At 44.1% G+C, this 15,463-nt stretch overlaps 1 protein-coding gene and 1 long non-coding RNA gene across 5 annotated transcripts in view; one reads left to right on the forward strand and one right to left on the reverse strand.

Moving 5' to 3' along the window:
• The window catches only part of SKI (SKI proto-oncogene), a 148,385-nt gene extending 136,131 nt beyond the window's left edge, over nucleotides 1-12,254 (forward strand). For all 4 annotated transcript variants that reach the window (XM_083453917.1, XM_083453915.1, XM_083453914.1 and 1 more), the window contains exons 6-7: nucleotides 2,638-2,868; nucleotides 5,815-12,254. In XM_083453917.1, the coding sequence (XP_083310043.1) occupies nucleotides 2,638-2,868; nucleotides 5,815-6,003 (420 nt within the window). In that variant the 3' untranslated portion in view covers nucleotides 6,004-12,254. The remainder of the gene's footprint in view (nucleotides 1-2,637; nucleotides 2,869-5,814) is intronic.
• LOC310683963 lies at nucleotides 895-7,835 on the reverse strand. The gene is made up of 3 exons (XR_014514595.1): nucleotides 7,695-7,835; nucleotides 4,733-4,851; nucleotides 895-1,345 (listed from the first exon to the last, which is right to left on the reverse strand). It is a non-coding gene; the product is annotated as an uncharacterized lncRNA (long non-coding RNA).
• Nucleotides 12,255-15,463: the final 3,209 nt, after the last annotated feature.

Raw genomic sequence — 15,463 nt, forward strand, 5'->3', positions numbered from 1 at the left:
GATTTAAGCTCAAGTCCCATCTGGTCCAGCTCTCTGTTCTCACACCTATTACAGGAAGCCCACAGGCAGGACCTGAATGTAACAGCACTCCTCTCCTCACCTGTGATTCCTAGCAGTGGAGGTGGAACATAGCCATCATGGTTATGTTTTTCTTACTAGTATTCCTTATTAATGTTGCACTTAAAAGTACATTTCCAAACAAGTAAAAACAATATTTCTGAAGCAAGAATGGGGTTGGTTTATTTTTTTAAAAAAAGAAGAGCAAACTAGAAACACCCAGACAGCTTGCAAGTGCATGCAAAGTTTGAGGTTCCACATGTGTGGTTTATGGCTTAGTATTACAGCTGAACAGAGCCACCAGAAAACCTAGAAAACCTAACCCATTCATGGTGTAAAGGAGGATCCGTGGGGTGGTAGTCTGCTTGCTGTTCCTGGGCTTTCTGGTTCTCTCTGAAGGACCTTGAGCCTGTTTCTTGAGAGCAGTCAGAGAGTGCAGAGCAGGTGGCAGCTACCCAGCCAAGCAAAACTTTTAACAGTGCCTAAACTGAGCAGAAGAGTACGGTGAACTTGAGAGCCTAGTATTTGTCCCCAAATTCCATTAATTCTGTTGTGGAGAGGGCAAAGGCTTTTCATGCAGAATGGCTGGGAAACAGCACAGGCTAGGATAACAAGTTCTGGCTTAGGAAATAAGGTTGTCAGACGAGAGAGATTTCCCATGACCCCGATGCAGTATGTTACTTAACAAAGGAAGGACTGCATCTGGAAATAGGAAGGGGAGGGGAAGAGATATGCAACACTGGTCTCCCTTTTAACACTAATCAGTCATAATATAAGCAAAGAATGAATGGAAGCTGTCCCCTCCGCTCTCGCAATAAAAGAGAGAAAACTTTATGGTTTACGCATTACACATTTATTTTAAAGAAGTTGAGAGGACCCCAAGCACCTGGTTAGCTATGTGCCTAAAATATCTGATGCTGGACCACATAAATATGAAAAATGTCTCGATTTGGACTAATCACCTAACTCTGACCTCTGCTTTTCCACTGGCTCTGCTCTCCCTCTGAATACCATTTGCTGGGTTCTGCAGGAGGGGAGAATGCTGTTGTGCTTAGGGAACCGCTTTGTGAGTAAAAGGATTCTGGACTAGATGGGCCTTTGGCCTGATGCAGCAGGGCTCCTCTTCTGTCTCAGTGGCAAGGTCTTGTTGCGCAGTGTTACTCAAAGTGTTTTCCTTGGATCAATGCTGGTCTGTGAGCCATTAGCTGCTGGGTTCATGGTGACTCCACCACAGCCCAGGTTGGGTGGGACGCTTCAGGGATCAGATATGGTACCGGTCCTTGCCACCCTGGAGAAAAAAATAATTGCCAGTCCATCACATCAGATAGTTCAAGAAGCCCTGTTGCAGAGAAATGTCTCCCCCCCACCAACCAGGACACAACATCCCTCCCATTGGAGGCTCAGCACTTAAAATAATCAATAGACAAGACCATTAGCTTAAAAAACAAAAAAGGAAACATACAAATCATATACACAGATCCAATACTGACAACCCAACTCAAATCTTAACATCAGAATGTCCATACGTTCTTGCCTGTAATATGTTCTAGAATTGTCTGAAAAGAGTCGAGAATCTTCCAGAATTCTGTGATGTATTGGTTCTTCCTTACTGCATATACCGTATTTTTCGCTATATAGGACGCACTTTTTCCCCTTCAAAAATGAAGGGGAAATGTGTGTGCGTCCTATGGAGCGAAGACGCCATAGCCCCGCAACCCTCTCCCAGCTGGAGAGGTGACGGGCGGCTATAGCAGGAACCTCTATAGCCGCCCGTCACCTCTCCAGCCGGGAGAGCGCGCGCGGGACTAAAGCAGCCCCCCGCGACCCTCTCCCAGCTGGAGAGGTGACGCGCAGCTATGGCAGGAGCCTCTTTAGCCGCACGCCACCTCTTCAGCTGGGAGAGTGTGTGTGGGGCTAAAGAAGCCATAGCCCCACGACCCTCTCCCAGCTGGAGAAGTGACGTGCGGCTATGGAAGCAGCCTCTCCGCTGCGCCTTTCCGCTGCTCTCTGACCTGCTCTTTGGGGCTGGTGGTGGGTTTCCCCCCGCGAGCCCCAAAGAGCAGGTTGAAAGGAACCTGAAGCCTGGAGAGCGAGAGGGGTTGGTGCGCACTGACCCCTCTCGCTCTCCAGGCTTCCAAGGTAGCCGCCTGAACGCACCTTAAACTGCACCTTGTTTTAGAGCGGGAAAACAAGAGGGGGGGAATTCTCCCTCTCTCTGCGCAGCGCCTCCTGCCGCTTCGCTGAAGGGGCGCTGGGCAGAGAGGGGGAGATTTTTTTTCCCTTATTCTCCCCCCTCTAAAACAAGGTGCGTCCTATGGTGCGAAAATACGGTAAACACTTACAGCATTCCATGTTGCTGAATAAGATATCTTCATTTTCCATTGGCTAGGAACTGGTGAACACATCTATGTGGTTCTTGCCAATAGCAGGCACACCATGCTTAAAGTCCAATGTTCCTTTCTAACTTGCCCTCCAGCAACCTCTGAAATGTTAAATGTTATATTTCTTACTCCCCATGCCTCCTCTAACCACTTTTAAGGCTGTGTTTATCAAGTAAGCCATGCCTCCATTTTGTTTCAGGAGCTTGAGTTCCTACGTGTGGCGAAGAAGGAGAAGCTAAGAGAGGCAACAGAAGCCAAGCGCAACTTAAGGAAGGAGATTGAGCGCCTCCGAGCTGAGAACGAAAAGAAAATGAAGGAGGCCAACGAATCACGGATACGGCTAAAGCGGGAACTGGAGCAAGCCAGACAAGTCCGGGTGTGCGACAAGGGGTGTGAAGCAGGCAGGCTGAGAGCCAAATACTCCGCCCAGGTGAGGACAGGTCCTTTGAGAGTCTCCTCACAGAGCTCTAGGCTCTTGGCCAAAACTTTGCAAGAGCTTTTCTTGTGGCTAAATATTCAGAAAGGCTTCAAAAGATACTTTAAAGGATGCCATTTTGGCCTCAAAGCAGTCTTTGGTTTCTCACTGTAGGGCAGAGCTTTCCAAACTTTTCATGTTGGTGACACTTTTTAGACATGCATCATTTCACAACATAGCACTTCAGTTTTACTAGCAAACGAGAGGTTAAACTAACCCCTTTCCAGCCCTTGGAGGAGCTTGGGGAGCATTCACACGACACACAGTGTGGAAAGCTCTGCTGTAGGGAATAGGGCTGGGCAATGTTGGCTTTTCAACACTGAGATGTATCACCAGGCAAACATCGCAAACTGGCAATAGATCACAATGTTGAAACCTGTCTAAGCCAGGGCTGCTTGCTGCTGCCACCCAACGCTGGGAGTGGAGGGACTTCCTGTGCAACCTTGGCATCGCTCTGCAAGGTGCAGTGTGCAAGCCACCCCATCCGTGTCTTGCTGAGCATTGGGCCTGGTGGCAGCACCAAGCAACCTCAGCACTTCCTTCTGGGAGATAACCCACCTGCCATGCACAAGCCAAAGGGGTAGTAGGGAGCTTGATCAGCTGAGAAGCCTGTGTCTTTGCATGTGTGTGTGGGAGGAGGGGCTGCCAGGCTGCCTGCTCCTCAACGGATAAGCCTAACGGAGCCCCCACCCTGCCTTTGGCTTGCGCCCTGCAGCAGGTGAGCTGGGGAGTCCATTAGATTTCTCTGCTGAGGGGTAGGCCACTGTGCACCTCTCAGCGGAGAAATTTAAATGAGGTGCGGGCAGCCACGGGACAAACTACATCAGCTGTTCCTCCCTTAGCAGGATGAGGACCATAACACAATGGTGGTTTCACCCAGCAGTACATTGCGAGTGAAACTGCTGCTCCTTAGTCCCTCTGCCTCCAGCACCTGGCTGCAGCTTGTTTCTCACACTGGGCACTGGTAGCAGAGTGACTCAAGAGTGACAGTGGTTTGACTCACAATATACCACCGGGTGAAGCAGCCATCGCACTCTAGCTCTCATACCGGTCCTGGGCAATGTATCGATACATTGCCCAGGCTTAGTAGGGAACGGCCATGGCTCAGTGGTTAGAGATCACCTGTTTTGTGTGCAAAAGGTCCCAGGATCAATTCCTGGAATCTCCAGGTAAGGTTGGGAAGTACAAATACCAGGACATGCTTTACAAAATCAATTCATATGTAATAGCAGCATGTGGGCTTTACTGTGAAGAGAGTTTAAAGTGTTGTTATTCTATACCCCAAAAAATGGTTATAGAGCTCCTTTAAAGAAAAAAAGAAGCCAACTTCTGAACAAAAGCCGTGTTAAATGTTACTTTTCCTCCTCCTCTCATTAACAGGAAGGGGAGCGGTCCCACAGTCCCTTTTGTGAGGCTTGCCAAATTTACAAGGGCAGAGAAGCAGGAAATGATGCAAATTTCCTTCTCCTCGCATCACGGGACGTCTCGCTGATAAGCGATGCCCAGACTAAACATAATCTGATTCAGAGCTTCATGTGCTGGGTGTCAACTTCCACTTTAGCTGAAGTTTTGTGGGGGCGGGTGGGGCTCCACAAAGCTTGAAGCCTTTTTTTAAAAAAAAAAAACACCACCACATTCATCTAATTAGGCTTTGAAGGTTCACCCGTTTGTTCCAACTTGCTCTGCTCCAGAGGGTTGCTTTTGCTTCTGACATCTGGATTTTTTTTCTCTCTCAAGGGAGGAAAGGGTTGAAGTTTGTGTGGGTGAATTTTTGGGTTTTTCCTGTTAATAATCTTGCCAGAAGCCTTTTCTGTCTTACCTCCCGTTCGCCATGTTGACGTGGGACGTCTGTGTCAGACGTGCTCGCCTTCTGTCTCCCCGGCTTCTAATTCTGCTCATCGTCTCAGTCTTAAGAAATAGCATCAGGGATGTTCAAGTCTAGATTAGGTTGGAGGTAGGTGGGAGGAAGGAATGAAGACCTGTGATTTTTCAAAGCAGTCAAAAGGAATTAGTGCACAGGCACATCCTTGCCATTTCCCTGCAACTCCCCCCCCCCCCTCATTTGTCAGGATTTAGGTCTGGCATATTCATTTCTGAAGTAATCACATTGCCACGTTTTTTGCTCATCCTTTGAAGTATTAGAGGGGAGGTGGCCAGAGCTGAATGACTTGGAAGAGGCCCAAGACTGCAGAAGTGTTGTTTTGAGTGGTGGGGGAAGATGCAGAGATGGTAAGCAGAGAGAAAAGTTCAGGTCTCTTGCTACAGTGCAGCTGACTTAGCAGCATCTGGAGGACACTGTGCTGGCTATCCTTGTGCTAGGCTGTTTATAAACCTGGAAACATGGTAGGACAAGCATTCAGTGACCTCCTTTTCTTTCCTGTATAGATTATGTACATAGTTTAGCATTTGATCTAAAAACGGATAGGTTGCAGCTCTTGGACTGTGTTACTGTATCATCAAGAGTGGGGATCCCCAGGCTTGGACTGATTGCAGACCTCCCAGATCTCCCAATCTGGTCTCTTGGAACCCAGTTCCCTTCAGCAGCCCTACTTTTACACCATGCTTGCTGCTGACCCTGCCCACCTACTGGCACATGGCTTTTGGAAAGTTGACGCGTGTAGGGTCCAAGAGAGTTGATTTTAGGGACTTCGGTCCCGAGCCACCAAAGGTTCTACAGTGGTACCTTGGGTTACAGATGCTTCAGGTTAAAAGACTCCGCTAACCCAGAAATCGTGCGGTGGTAGCGGGAGGCCCCATTAGCTAAAGTGGTACCTCTTCAGGTTAAGAACGGACCTCCAGAACGAATTAAGTTCTTAACCCGGGGTACCACTGTATATGTCAGTTCTAATGCCTTGAATTGAGCCAGGTATCTCTAGTTTACTATTCATTCATTCATTCTAGATTGAAGACCTGCAGGTGAAGCTCCAGCATGCAGAGGCGGACAGAGAACAGCTGCGTGCTGATCTGTTGCGTGAGAGGGAAGCACGGGAACACTTGGAAAAGGTTGTCAAGGAACTTCAGGAGCAACTGTGGCCTAAACAGAGTGATCTGCCCGGCAGTGAACACACAATGAAAGATATGGACAACTAGGCCAGCGCTGAAGAACGTAATGACATGGGGTCTAATTTGTAGGCCAGACTGACAATAAAATAAAATAATATGCACAGTGAGGGAGAGAGTGTGTGGGAGAGGCGCTGGGGCGAGGGTCCGCGCCCTGGCGTGTGCTGGTAAACATGGACTTTGTTATTCATTGGAGGGCAAATGTTACTCTTTATAACAGAAGCACTGAATTCCACCTCTTTTTTCAATCCATATAGCACAACATCTTCCTGTGCCTATAACATGAAGAGTGTTTATAACCTAAACTACTTTTTGAGTCCGCAGCAAAAAAAAATATTATTAAAAAAATTATACCGTCTGGCGAGCAGCATCCATGTGAAATCAAAGACAAGCAACGAGTGCTGCTTTCTGGGAACACTTTGGAATCAAGAAAAAAACAAAACCCTTTTGTTATAAGCTATTTAAGAACACAAAACAATTGAGTCATGAAGACATGGTATTATAACCATTAACAAGATTTTTTAAATATATATATATATATAAACAGGGAGGGGAGAAAATACTTTCAATGCCTGATTTGTAATGACAAATTGTTACAGATGTTGGGTTCTTTCTTAGAGAAGCTCGTCAGAAAAAGCCCAATAATAAGCCATGACCGTTTCAATCCAGGGGATTTCTATGTGAATTTCAAATTTAGGTTTTTTTCCTAGTTTAAAATCTTTGTTTTCCCCATGCTTGAACCAAGAAGAGGAAAGTCAGTGGAGGGGAAGGGGAGTAGTTTGTATGTTTCAGTGGGGTGTAGGAGTGGAACTATATCCTAAACGAACCCAGCCTTATTAAAATTCAGTGTTTGTAAATCACGCCATAACTTTTTTTATATATAAATATATGTCTGTTATTAACTGATGTGTTTTAAAGACTCACTTCAACGCCAGAGCACTTCGATTATGAGAAACGGATAGAAGAATATATAAAGAGAGCAAGAAACACAGAGAAAACACAAGACAAAAGTCGGCTGAAACATGAAGTTGCTTGTGAAAGATAAGTGGGAAAAAACAGAGAGTGGCATGTCTGCTTGGAAACCCTTCCGTTTTCCCAGAGAACTCATCCCCATGTTATCATCACCTCAGAAATTTCAGTATTTTATTGACTTGCCCAGGATCACGTGTAAGGATTTCAGTGTGGCCCACAGAGAGTGCTCAACATTGTATTAAAGAGACAAAAAAAGAGGACTTTTGCTGCTGTGAATAAGCCTACATTTCTTATTCTTTAGGGGTTTTTTGGTCTTTTGTTTTTAATGTGACAAATACTTTAATATTGGGATCTGTGCCGCAATTCCTTCTCTTCCCACTGAATATTAAAATATGCAGCAAGTAAACACACTCAGGGCAAAAATCCTATCCCCAGTGGGAGTTTTGCTTCTTCTACCTGATTGGGGCCAACACATAGTACCCACTGGATTTTGTTTTCCTCTTGAAAAGCATTATTTTTTTAAGAACTACAGTTTTCGTTATTATTTCCTCCACCTTTATTGCTCCCCTTATGACTTAACCAACTGTCCACTGTGTTAGCAATCAAATCTGCAAGGAACAGTTTATAACTCTACACTTCTCCAGGACCTACCCCCTCTCTTTTGAGAATAAGGCGGGTAGGAAATGTTATGGAACTGCAATGGTTAGAGCTCGGTATCAATATAAGCAGCATAGGCTCAGATTCCCTACCTTTGCTCTCTGGCAATCAAGCAGGTCACGTGTTTCTTGATTCATGGTTGCTTGAGATCCGTGTCACACAAGCATTCCAACATGGACTTCAGGGATGCCATCCTATCAGCGACAGGGCTATGGCGGCTGGTCCTGACTAAACCGCCCCAGTGCAGGAGTGAGCAATATTTCGATTCGTTCTTCCCTGCCAATACAGAGGTATTGATTCAAAGTCTTTCATATTTGTTTTACAATCATTTCACAGGAATGGTCAGCAAACCGTTTACTAAGGGCGACAGTTTACTAAAATCCTTAACTGGGGGAAAAAGCCATCCCAAATTCACAGGTTCTCTCTCCTCCAATTTGCGTTCTGAAACACTGAAGGGAACTCTGCAATTCAATCCTTTTCCTGTAACCAAAATGCGGCTGTCTGTCCTAAAATTAAAGTATTGACTTTACAGTACACTAGGGGGGGAATAAAAGTTGTATTAAAAATAAAGCTGTTATTATCCATTCTAATAGCCATTGTAAGCATGAACATTGAAAAAGGAGGAAGTAAAGTACATTTTAGTGGGGGTGGGGGTAGGGGTTGCTACAGGAAAAAAAATTAAAAGGAAGCTATATTAGAAAAATCAGGTGACTTAGAATTGAAATATGGGGAGCAAGAAAGCAACAGATATATACGGACTAATTTGCATGATACGAAGTTGTCTGCGTTTGAGGTCTTGCCCATGCTCGTATCCAATGAGTGGAATCTGCTCTCCCATCTTAAAGTGCAATGCAAACGGAATATTGATTGTGTTTATGCAGTTATTTTTTTAATATGGGGATTTAAAAATAATTTTTTTGCTTTGTATGTTTTTTCTGCAGTTATTAAAAAAAACCATATGCATGGAATTAAAATCTTTGCCATACATATATATTAATTAACGGGCATTATCACTGTCTTAACGTAAAGGTGCATAACTTTTTTTTTTTGTTTCGTTTTGTTCTCAGTCGTATAAATTTCCAAGATCTATAATGCTTTTTTGTTAAGTTTGCAGTTATTTACTTCAAGAGGCAACAAAATTGCATAGTTTTGATGCACAGCTGTCTTCAGTGGCTCAAACCTACGCTTGGCGATTCAGCTTCACTCTTGGGACAAGCTGCTGCTCTCTGCTTGTCCCTCTTCCCACCCGGCCAGCCACCCCTCTTTTCAGCAGGGAGAGGTGTTACAAACCCTAATTCTGGGAATACAGGGGTCATTCTACAATATGATAATGACAAACCAGTTTCTGTGAAAGCAGCTTGCCTTCCAATACTGATCTTCCTCTATGCCAGGGATGGGGAACATGAGGCCCACCAGCTGTTGTTGCACTTCAGCTGCCATTGACTCCAGCCTGCATGACCTATGGCCAGGGATGATGGGAGCTGTAGTCCCAAGGACAAACAGAGGGGCCTTAAACCACGACAGCCACAACCCATGTTTTATGACACACACTTACTGACAGAGGCGCAGCTGGTCTTGCTAGCAAACTTAGGGGCACATTCTAGGACATTCCCTATAATCCTCTAGGAAGTGAAATTGGTGCGTTGACCAACAGGTCAGCGTGAAAGGTACAAACCCTAAAAACCATTGCCAGATTCATTGAAACCTTCGCACAGATTCAGAGAAGCCCACAGCCATTGCCCCCTTTCCCTCTTCATGAGTGTAAATGTTCCAAACCTTGAGGCTAGGCTACAACAGCTATCCCCATCAAAACAAACAGGAAAGGCATTGGGAACCCACAGCCTGGGCACGTGCTCATTCTTCAGAAGTCTCTGCTACCACTTCCAATCGTAGTACTAACCCAAATGCAAAATGCTGAAGTTTGCATCATGTCTCATCTTTTTTTATATGGGCATACAACTTCAGTGCAAGCTTGTCTTTTTACTCCCAGCCCACCAAGAGAAAAGGAGCTGAACTTATCAAAGAGGAAAAAGATATTCAGCACCAACCACACGGAACTATGGGTAGTCTTCTGCAATAGTTTAAAACAGAAGGAAGGAAAGGTCCCGTGATTTAAACTGCATCTGTCCATCAGAATTTCTCTCTTGCATCCTTCTCTGTAACAGAGCATGGGGCCTGCAATCTTGCTGATTTAAGGGACGTTCCACATACTATGCAAAGGGAAGCTCAACTTTGCTGCTGATTATATACTCCACAAGAAGCTGCAACCATTCATAACTCCCTGTGAAATGTATGCTTATAACACTATAAGCAGCTTTAAAATTGTGTTTCTTGCATTCACACTTTATCTTATGTAGGTATGCACATAAAACTACTTAAGTGTATGCCTGTTAGTATAAAGGTGTCAAGTATTAATACCAACAAATGCTGTGTTTCTAACACTTTGATCCTGGTCTGATTTTTCCTGAAACCCTTGATGAAATAATTGCAATTTGTACAGCTGTGCCCACATACCGATCTGTCTTGAGAAACATCTATCTGCTAGTGTTTTAAGATTAGACTGTCTAGTAAGTGTTGAAACGGGGCAGGGGGGAATCTTTGTGACATAAGGCGGATAGAGGCAAAACAACAAAATCTCATTAGGTGAGTGAAGAATCATTTCTTAAAGACACCTTTGCCAGATCCAGATTGGATTTCAATTGGGACTTAGTTCACTAAATATGGTGCAATCCTGTGCATGTCTACTCAGAAGTAAGTCCTATTAAGTTCAGTAGGACTTAACCCTAGGTTAGTTGGATTATAGCTCAAGTCTGTATCCAACATCTGAAGGATGCATGTGCATCCATGTGGATTCGATAGCATCTTTGCTCTTAATCTTTTCAGCCGTGTGTCTAAAGTCCTGTTTAAGGGATTTCCAAGTCAGACAATAAAAGGGTAACAGAAAATTCAGCCATTTCACAGCTGTTTGGGACGTTTCCCACCTCAAGCCCTTGCCATCAGTTAACAAATGCAACCTACCAAGAATAATTTCTGCTCAAGCGTCATTGCAACAAATGGGGCTTACCTTGGAGAAGTTCCTAGCCCACTGTGTATATTCTGAACACTGCAGCATGGTCACTAGTATTCCAGATCAGTAGCCAAGGTCTGAGGCGAGCTAGATGTAGAAAACACAAATTAAAGTAATTAAAACAAAAAGCAATCCAAACTAGAGGCTCCCAATCAACACATGAGAGTTCTGGGCTCCCCCCTACCCCGGACCCATGATAGCCAATGTATGCATGGAACATGCATGTCTCTGACATTGGTTTATATCCAGTGTTACATCAGGACAGAGGTCCATCAATTTTAATGGGTTCTTCCAAATGGAAAGTTGGGCACAACTCATTGAAGTGAATGGGGAAACAGCTGCCTATGCAACATTTTTTTGTTCACAGCAGACTTCCTACTCCAAAGTGTGCAGAGGGGCTGGTCAGGAAAGAGAAACTGCATTATCAATTCTGTAGAATATAATGCTCTTGTTTTGCTAACTTAAGCTAGTTATAGCTATGATCCTTTTACTGGAACAGAATTTGCAAATTGTAATTCCGTTTCCTTTAAGATGTTTTCTCCAAAAAGGGGAGAAGAAGTGTTTTATTACATCGGCTGTCAGTTCTCCAAATACATCAAATATATATAGATATATAGATATATATAATCTAGGTAATTGTATATTCAGTTTAATTCACTTTTTTATAAAAGATATTCAAATAAGACTTTAACGAAGGGGGGGAGGGCAGGTGAAGAATACCAACAGCAATAAGACATTTATATCTATGAAACAGGCTAACAGAATAATAATCTTGCTTTTTTCCAACAGAACTAGCCAATGTAAAAAAAAATTAATTTGTAAATACTTTTTTTTCATTTTGCAGTTGTATAATACGTGTATATGGTGGTGTTTACTTTTTCAAAACCTTTTTCTTACTTAGTTGTCTTGTTTTAAGAGTTGTGTTTTTAAAACCAAGGAAATTTGTTAGGGAAAAAAACAACCATAAAGAAAGAAACTTTTTTTTCTTATAAAAAAAATCAGTGTCAGTTCAACTTCCTTCCCATTATTTGCATATTTTTGTCATTCATTGTGAACTGTTTTATTAGTAAAAGCAAAGAAAATTGACATTTCTTCCCCTTACATCCCCAAGCAGTCTCTGTGTTATAGAGAGGTCTTTTGAAGCAAGGAAGAGTACTAAGGAGCAAGTTTTTAATTGAGGGGATAATGGCGCAAGTTTATTAATAGACGAAATCTTTACAGCATTTTTTTGTTACTTCCCTGTCCCCCAGCTGCTGCTGCTGCTAACTATTTTATGACTTACTCTCCTATTCTAGAACTATTTTATGTAATTAAATATGCTTTCTTGTTTATAAATGCCTGATTTACAAAAAGGAAAAAAAAAGCGTGGGGTATTTATCTATTTCTCTGTGTAACTTGATAGTCCTTTTCAAATCCCCCCTCCCCCCACATCCCTTTTCCAACCTGGAAACAGATAATATTGTAAAATAAAGGACTTTATCAGATTATGTATGAAAATAGCTATGCTTATATATACCACAGTGACTGAATGTACAGTGTATAGGCGCATTATCAAAAATAAAATTGTTTGTGCAGAAAAAAATAAGTCCACACACACTAAAGATATGTTCTTTTACTACTCTTGAGTAGCATGAACAAACATGCCCCAATTAATTGGTGCAATACTGCAGAAAAAAATTAAAACTGTTTTATAAAATTGTTTTATGAGACTATGAATAGCTCTTCAGGAGATAAGCACCCCTGACCTCAACTGCTCCAATTGGACTGGGTATTGCAGGCCCACACCTGCATCTCCTTTTTAAAAAAGAGCCCCCACACCTTCCACTCACCCCTGTATACAGATGTGTGTGCCTTCTTAAGTGGTACCCTCCAGGAGATGGGATTCATCATGTGATTTTTCTGGTAAAGTAAAGCAGGGTGGTTCAACAGGCTGCCGTCCAGATGTTGGGCATCCACTCCCACCCATCATCATGGCTTTGGGTGGGGAGGGTAAGGAGACAGGGAATGCAAGTGTTGTCCATCGAAGGCATCTTTAATAGCAAAAGGCCCAGAATGCAATATATTTCCATCAAATAGCAGTTGACACTGCAGAGGTGGCCGTGTTCCAGCCTTCCCCACCCTTGCACCTTTCAGATATTCTGGCCCACTTCCCTGGGCTGGATGAGGCTGGTGGGAGTTGTAGTTCAAAACATTGGGGGGGGGGTTTACCAGGTTGACCAAAGGTTGCCTTGCACTAAGAGATAATCCAACCAGCCCCAGTCCTAAAGTCCTAAGCATTCTTCACAAGTGGAACATACACTTGTGCTTACTTCTTGGGCTTGTTACCTGCGACTCAACTAAAAAGGCCAGGGATTAAACATGGTGCCATTTTTAAATGCACTTTTTTCTGGAAATGTGCAAAAAAAATAAATTACTTCCATGATCAAACAGCAATTGCAGCCAAGACCTTTCTCATGCTCAACCAAACCCCTTTTCAGTCTGTACGTGTCCTTTAAAGTGCAGATCCCAGAACTGGATGCAATACTTGAAGAGAACAAGAAGAAGAACCAATGAAGAACTGTTGCTTCCGAAACTATGCTTCAAAGCAACAGCTCTAAAATCACATGAGCTTAAATAACAAACGGGGTGTTCTGCACACAAAGAATGTGCTCTGCCATTGAGTTGGTTCCTCTGCTGGTTCCAGGTCTTGAGCACCTTGAGCACTGCCCCACCAACCTCAACCAGTCCCCTCTGCTTGCCTGCTTTCTAGGGGGCGACACAGCATATCAACCCTTCTCCTTAGTGTCAAGTGTACCCCTTGCAGAGCTCAGCAGGAAAAAAGATTGGGGTCAAATCCAGAGTTAGCTGGCTCTGTCTCCACCTACTGTTTTATCTCTCCTTCTCTACCCCCCTTCCCAATGGGCACCAGCACTGGGGCATGACCCCTCCTTACACTCTTCCTTGTGCCAATTCACTTGCTTCTCTCTTTGAGCACAGTCCACACCTCCCAGAAGAAAAAGTCAAGGGATGGAAGTTATTTGCTTAAGGTATTTATATACCAATTAATCATTAGCATTCCTAAGCAGCTGTTCTCACCGTTCCTTGCTTCTTTCACTGCTGGCTCACTCCGGCAGGTGAACAGACAGTAATGAGGAGGAGGGCCAAGAGATTCCAGGAATTGACAATGGTGCCCACTAATGCTACCAGACCTGATATGGTCCTATCTCCTAATTTACATTCTAGCCCTATCCTTTAACCATGGACATGCCTTCCTGGGACCTGGGCTCCTCTGGTGCCCTGGGCTGCTTTGGAAGATGGTGCAAGGTATTAATAACTGTTAGCACTTGTCTCCTCCAGCAGGACATATCCTGTCATCCTTTTAAGAAACCAAATGTTGGAAGCAACTGTATGCCAATTTACAGTTTTAAAGAAGGTGGGCCGATTATGTTATTAAATGCTTGGGGGGAAAAATCTGTACCGTTTGCCAGAAATAGCTACTGCTAAAAACAACCCCACACCTTTCCTAATATTTGAGAGATTAAAAAGGGAAATGCAGCTAGAAAGGGAGAGCACAGAAACATATGTTTCAGCCATTTGGTGGTGCGATAAACCTCACGGGTTGCTGAGGAACAGTGCGGGTAGTCCGCTAACAGACCTGTGAAACCTATGCCCAGCAACAAAAACCACCACCATCTCTGGTGGTCCACCAATGGGTTTGATCAGTACCCCAGGTTGGTCCCCCAGCATGCTACCACAACACTCAGAAGAACCTAAGAGTCTGCTGAGTAATGCCAAAAGCCCAACTAGTCCAGCACCCTGTTCTCAAGAGTGGCCAGTCAGATGCCTTGGGAAGCCCCAAAAGCAGGACCCAAATGCAACAGCCTCTCTCCTCACTTGTGGTTCCAAGCAACTGGTAGCACTGCCTCTGACTGTGGAGGTAGAACAGAGCCATTGTAGCCACTGACTGACTTAAAGGTAAAGGGACCCCCAGCCATTAGGTCCAGTCGTGGCCGACTCTGGGGTTGCCGTGCTCATCTCACTTTATTGGCCGAGGGAGCCGGTGTACAGCTTCCGGGTCATGTGGCGAACCAGAGCAGCGCACAGAAACGCTGTTTACCTTCCCGCCGGAGCGGTACCTATTTATCTACTTGCACTTTGACATGCTTTCGAACTGCTAGGTTAGCAGGAGCAGGGACCGAGCAACGGGAGCTCACCCCGCCACGGGGATTCGAACCGCTGACCTTCTGATCAGCAAGCTCTAGGCTCTGTGGTTTAACCCACAGTGCCACCCGCGTCCCTATTGACTGTCTTATCCTCCATGAATTATTCCTCTTTTAAGGGCATCAACTCTAATGTATAGATTTCAGTAAGTACATAGGAGTGTCTCTATTACAGAGTCAGACTATTTACACATCTAGCCCAGTATATAACTAGCAGACATTCTCCAAGATAGCTACCTGACTTTGTAAAATATTCAGTCCCAAGTATGGATATGCATCGTGTCAATGGTTTTTTGTTTTTTTTTAAGGATCTTTGAAGGAAAGCTGACAGTTTCTCCTAAGCAGGAGACAGCTTTTGTTTATTACGTTCTAAGTTGCCATGAGCTGTTGCAAGGAAAGGCTGTGAGTGCCACCGAGACTGGGAATATGGAATGGTTCCCATTTCAGTAACAGTGACTGAGCCAAATATATCTCAGAAGATTAAAAAATTAATGACCCATCAGTACCATGGAAAATACAGGTTTCTCTACAGAAAAAAAATTAAACCATTAAGGCTGCAGCTGAACATTAGTCAACTTTCTTTGCCTCGGGTTCT

Source organism: Podarcis tiliguerta, assembly GCF_965153285.1.
Source record: "Podarcis tiliguerta genome assembly, chromosome: 8".
Lineage (NCBI taxonomy): Eukaryota > Metazoa > Chordata > Lepidosauria > Squamata > Lacertidae > Podarcis > Podarcis tiliguerta.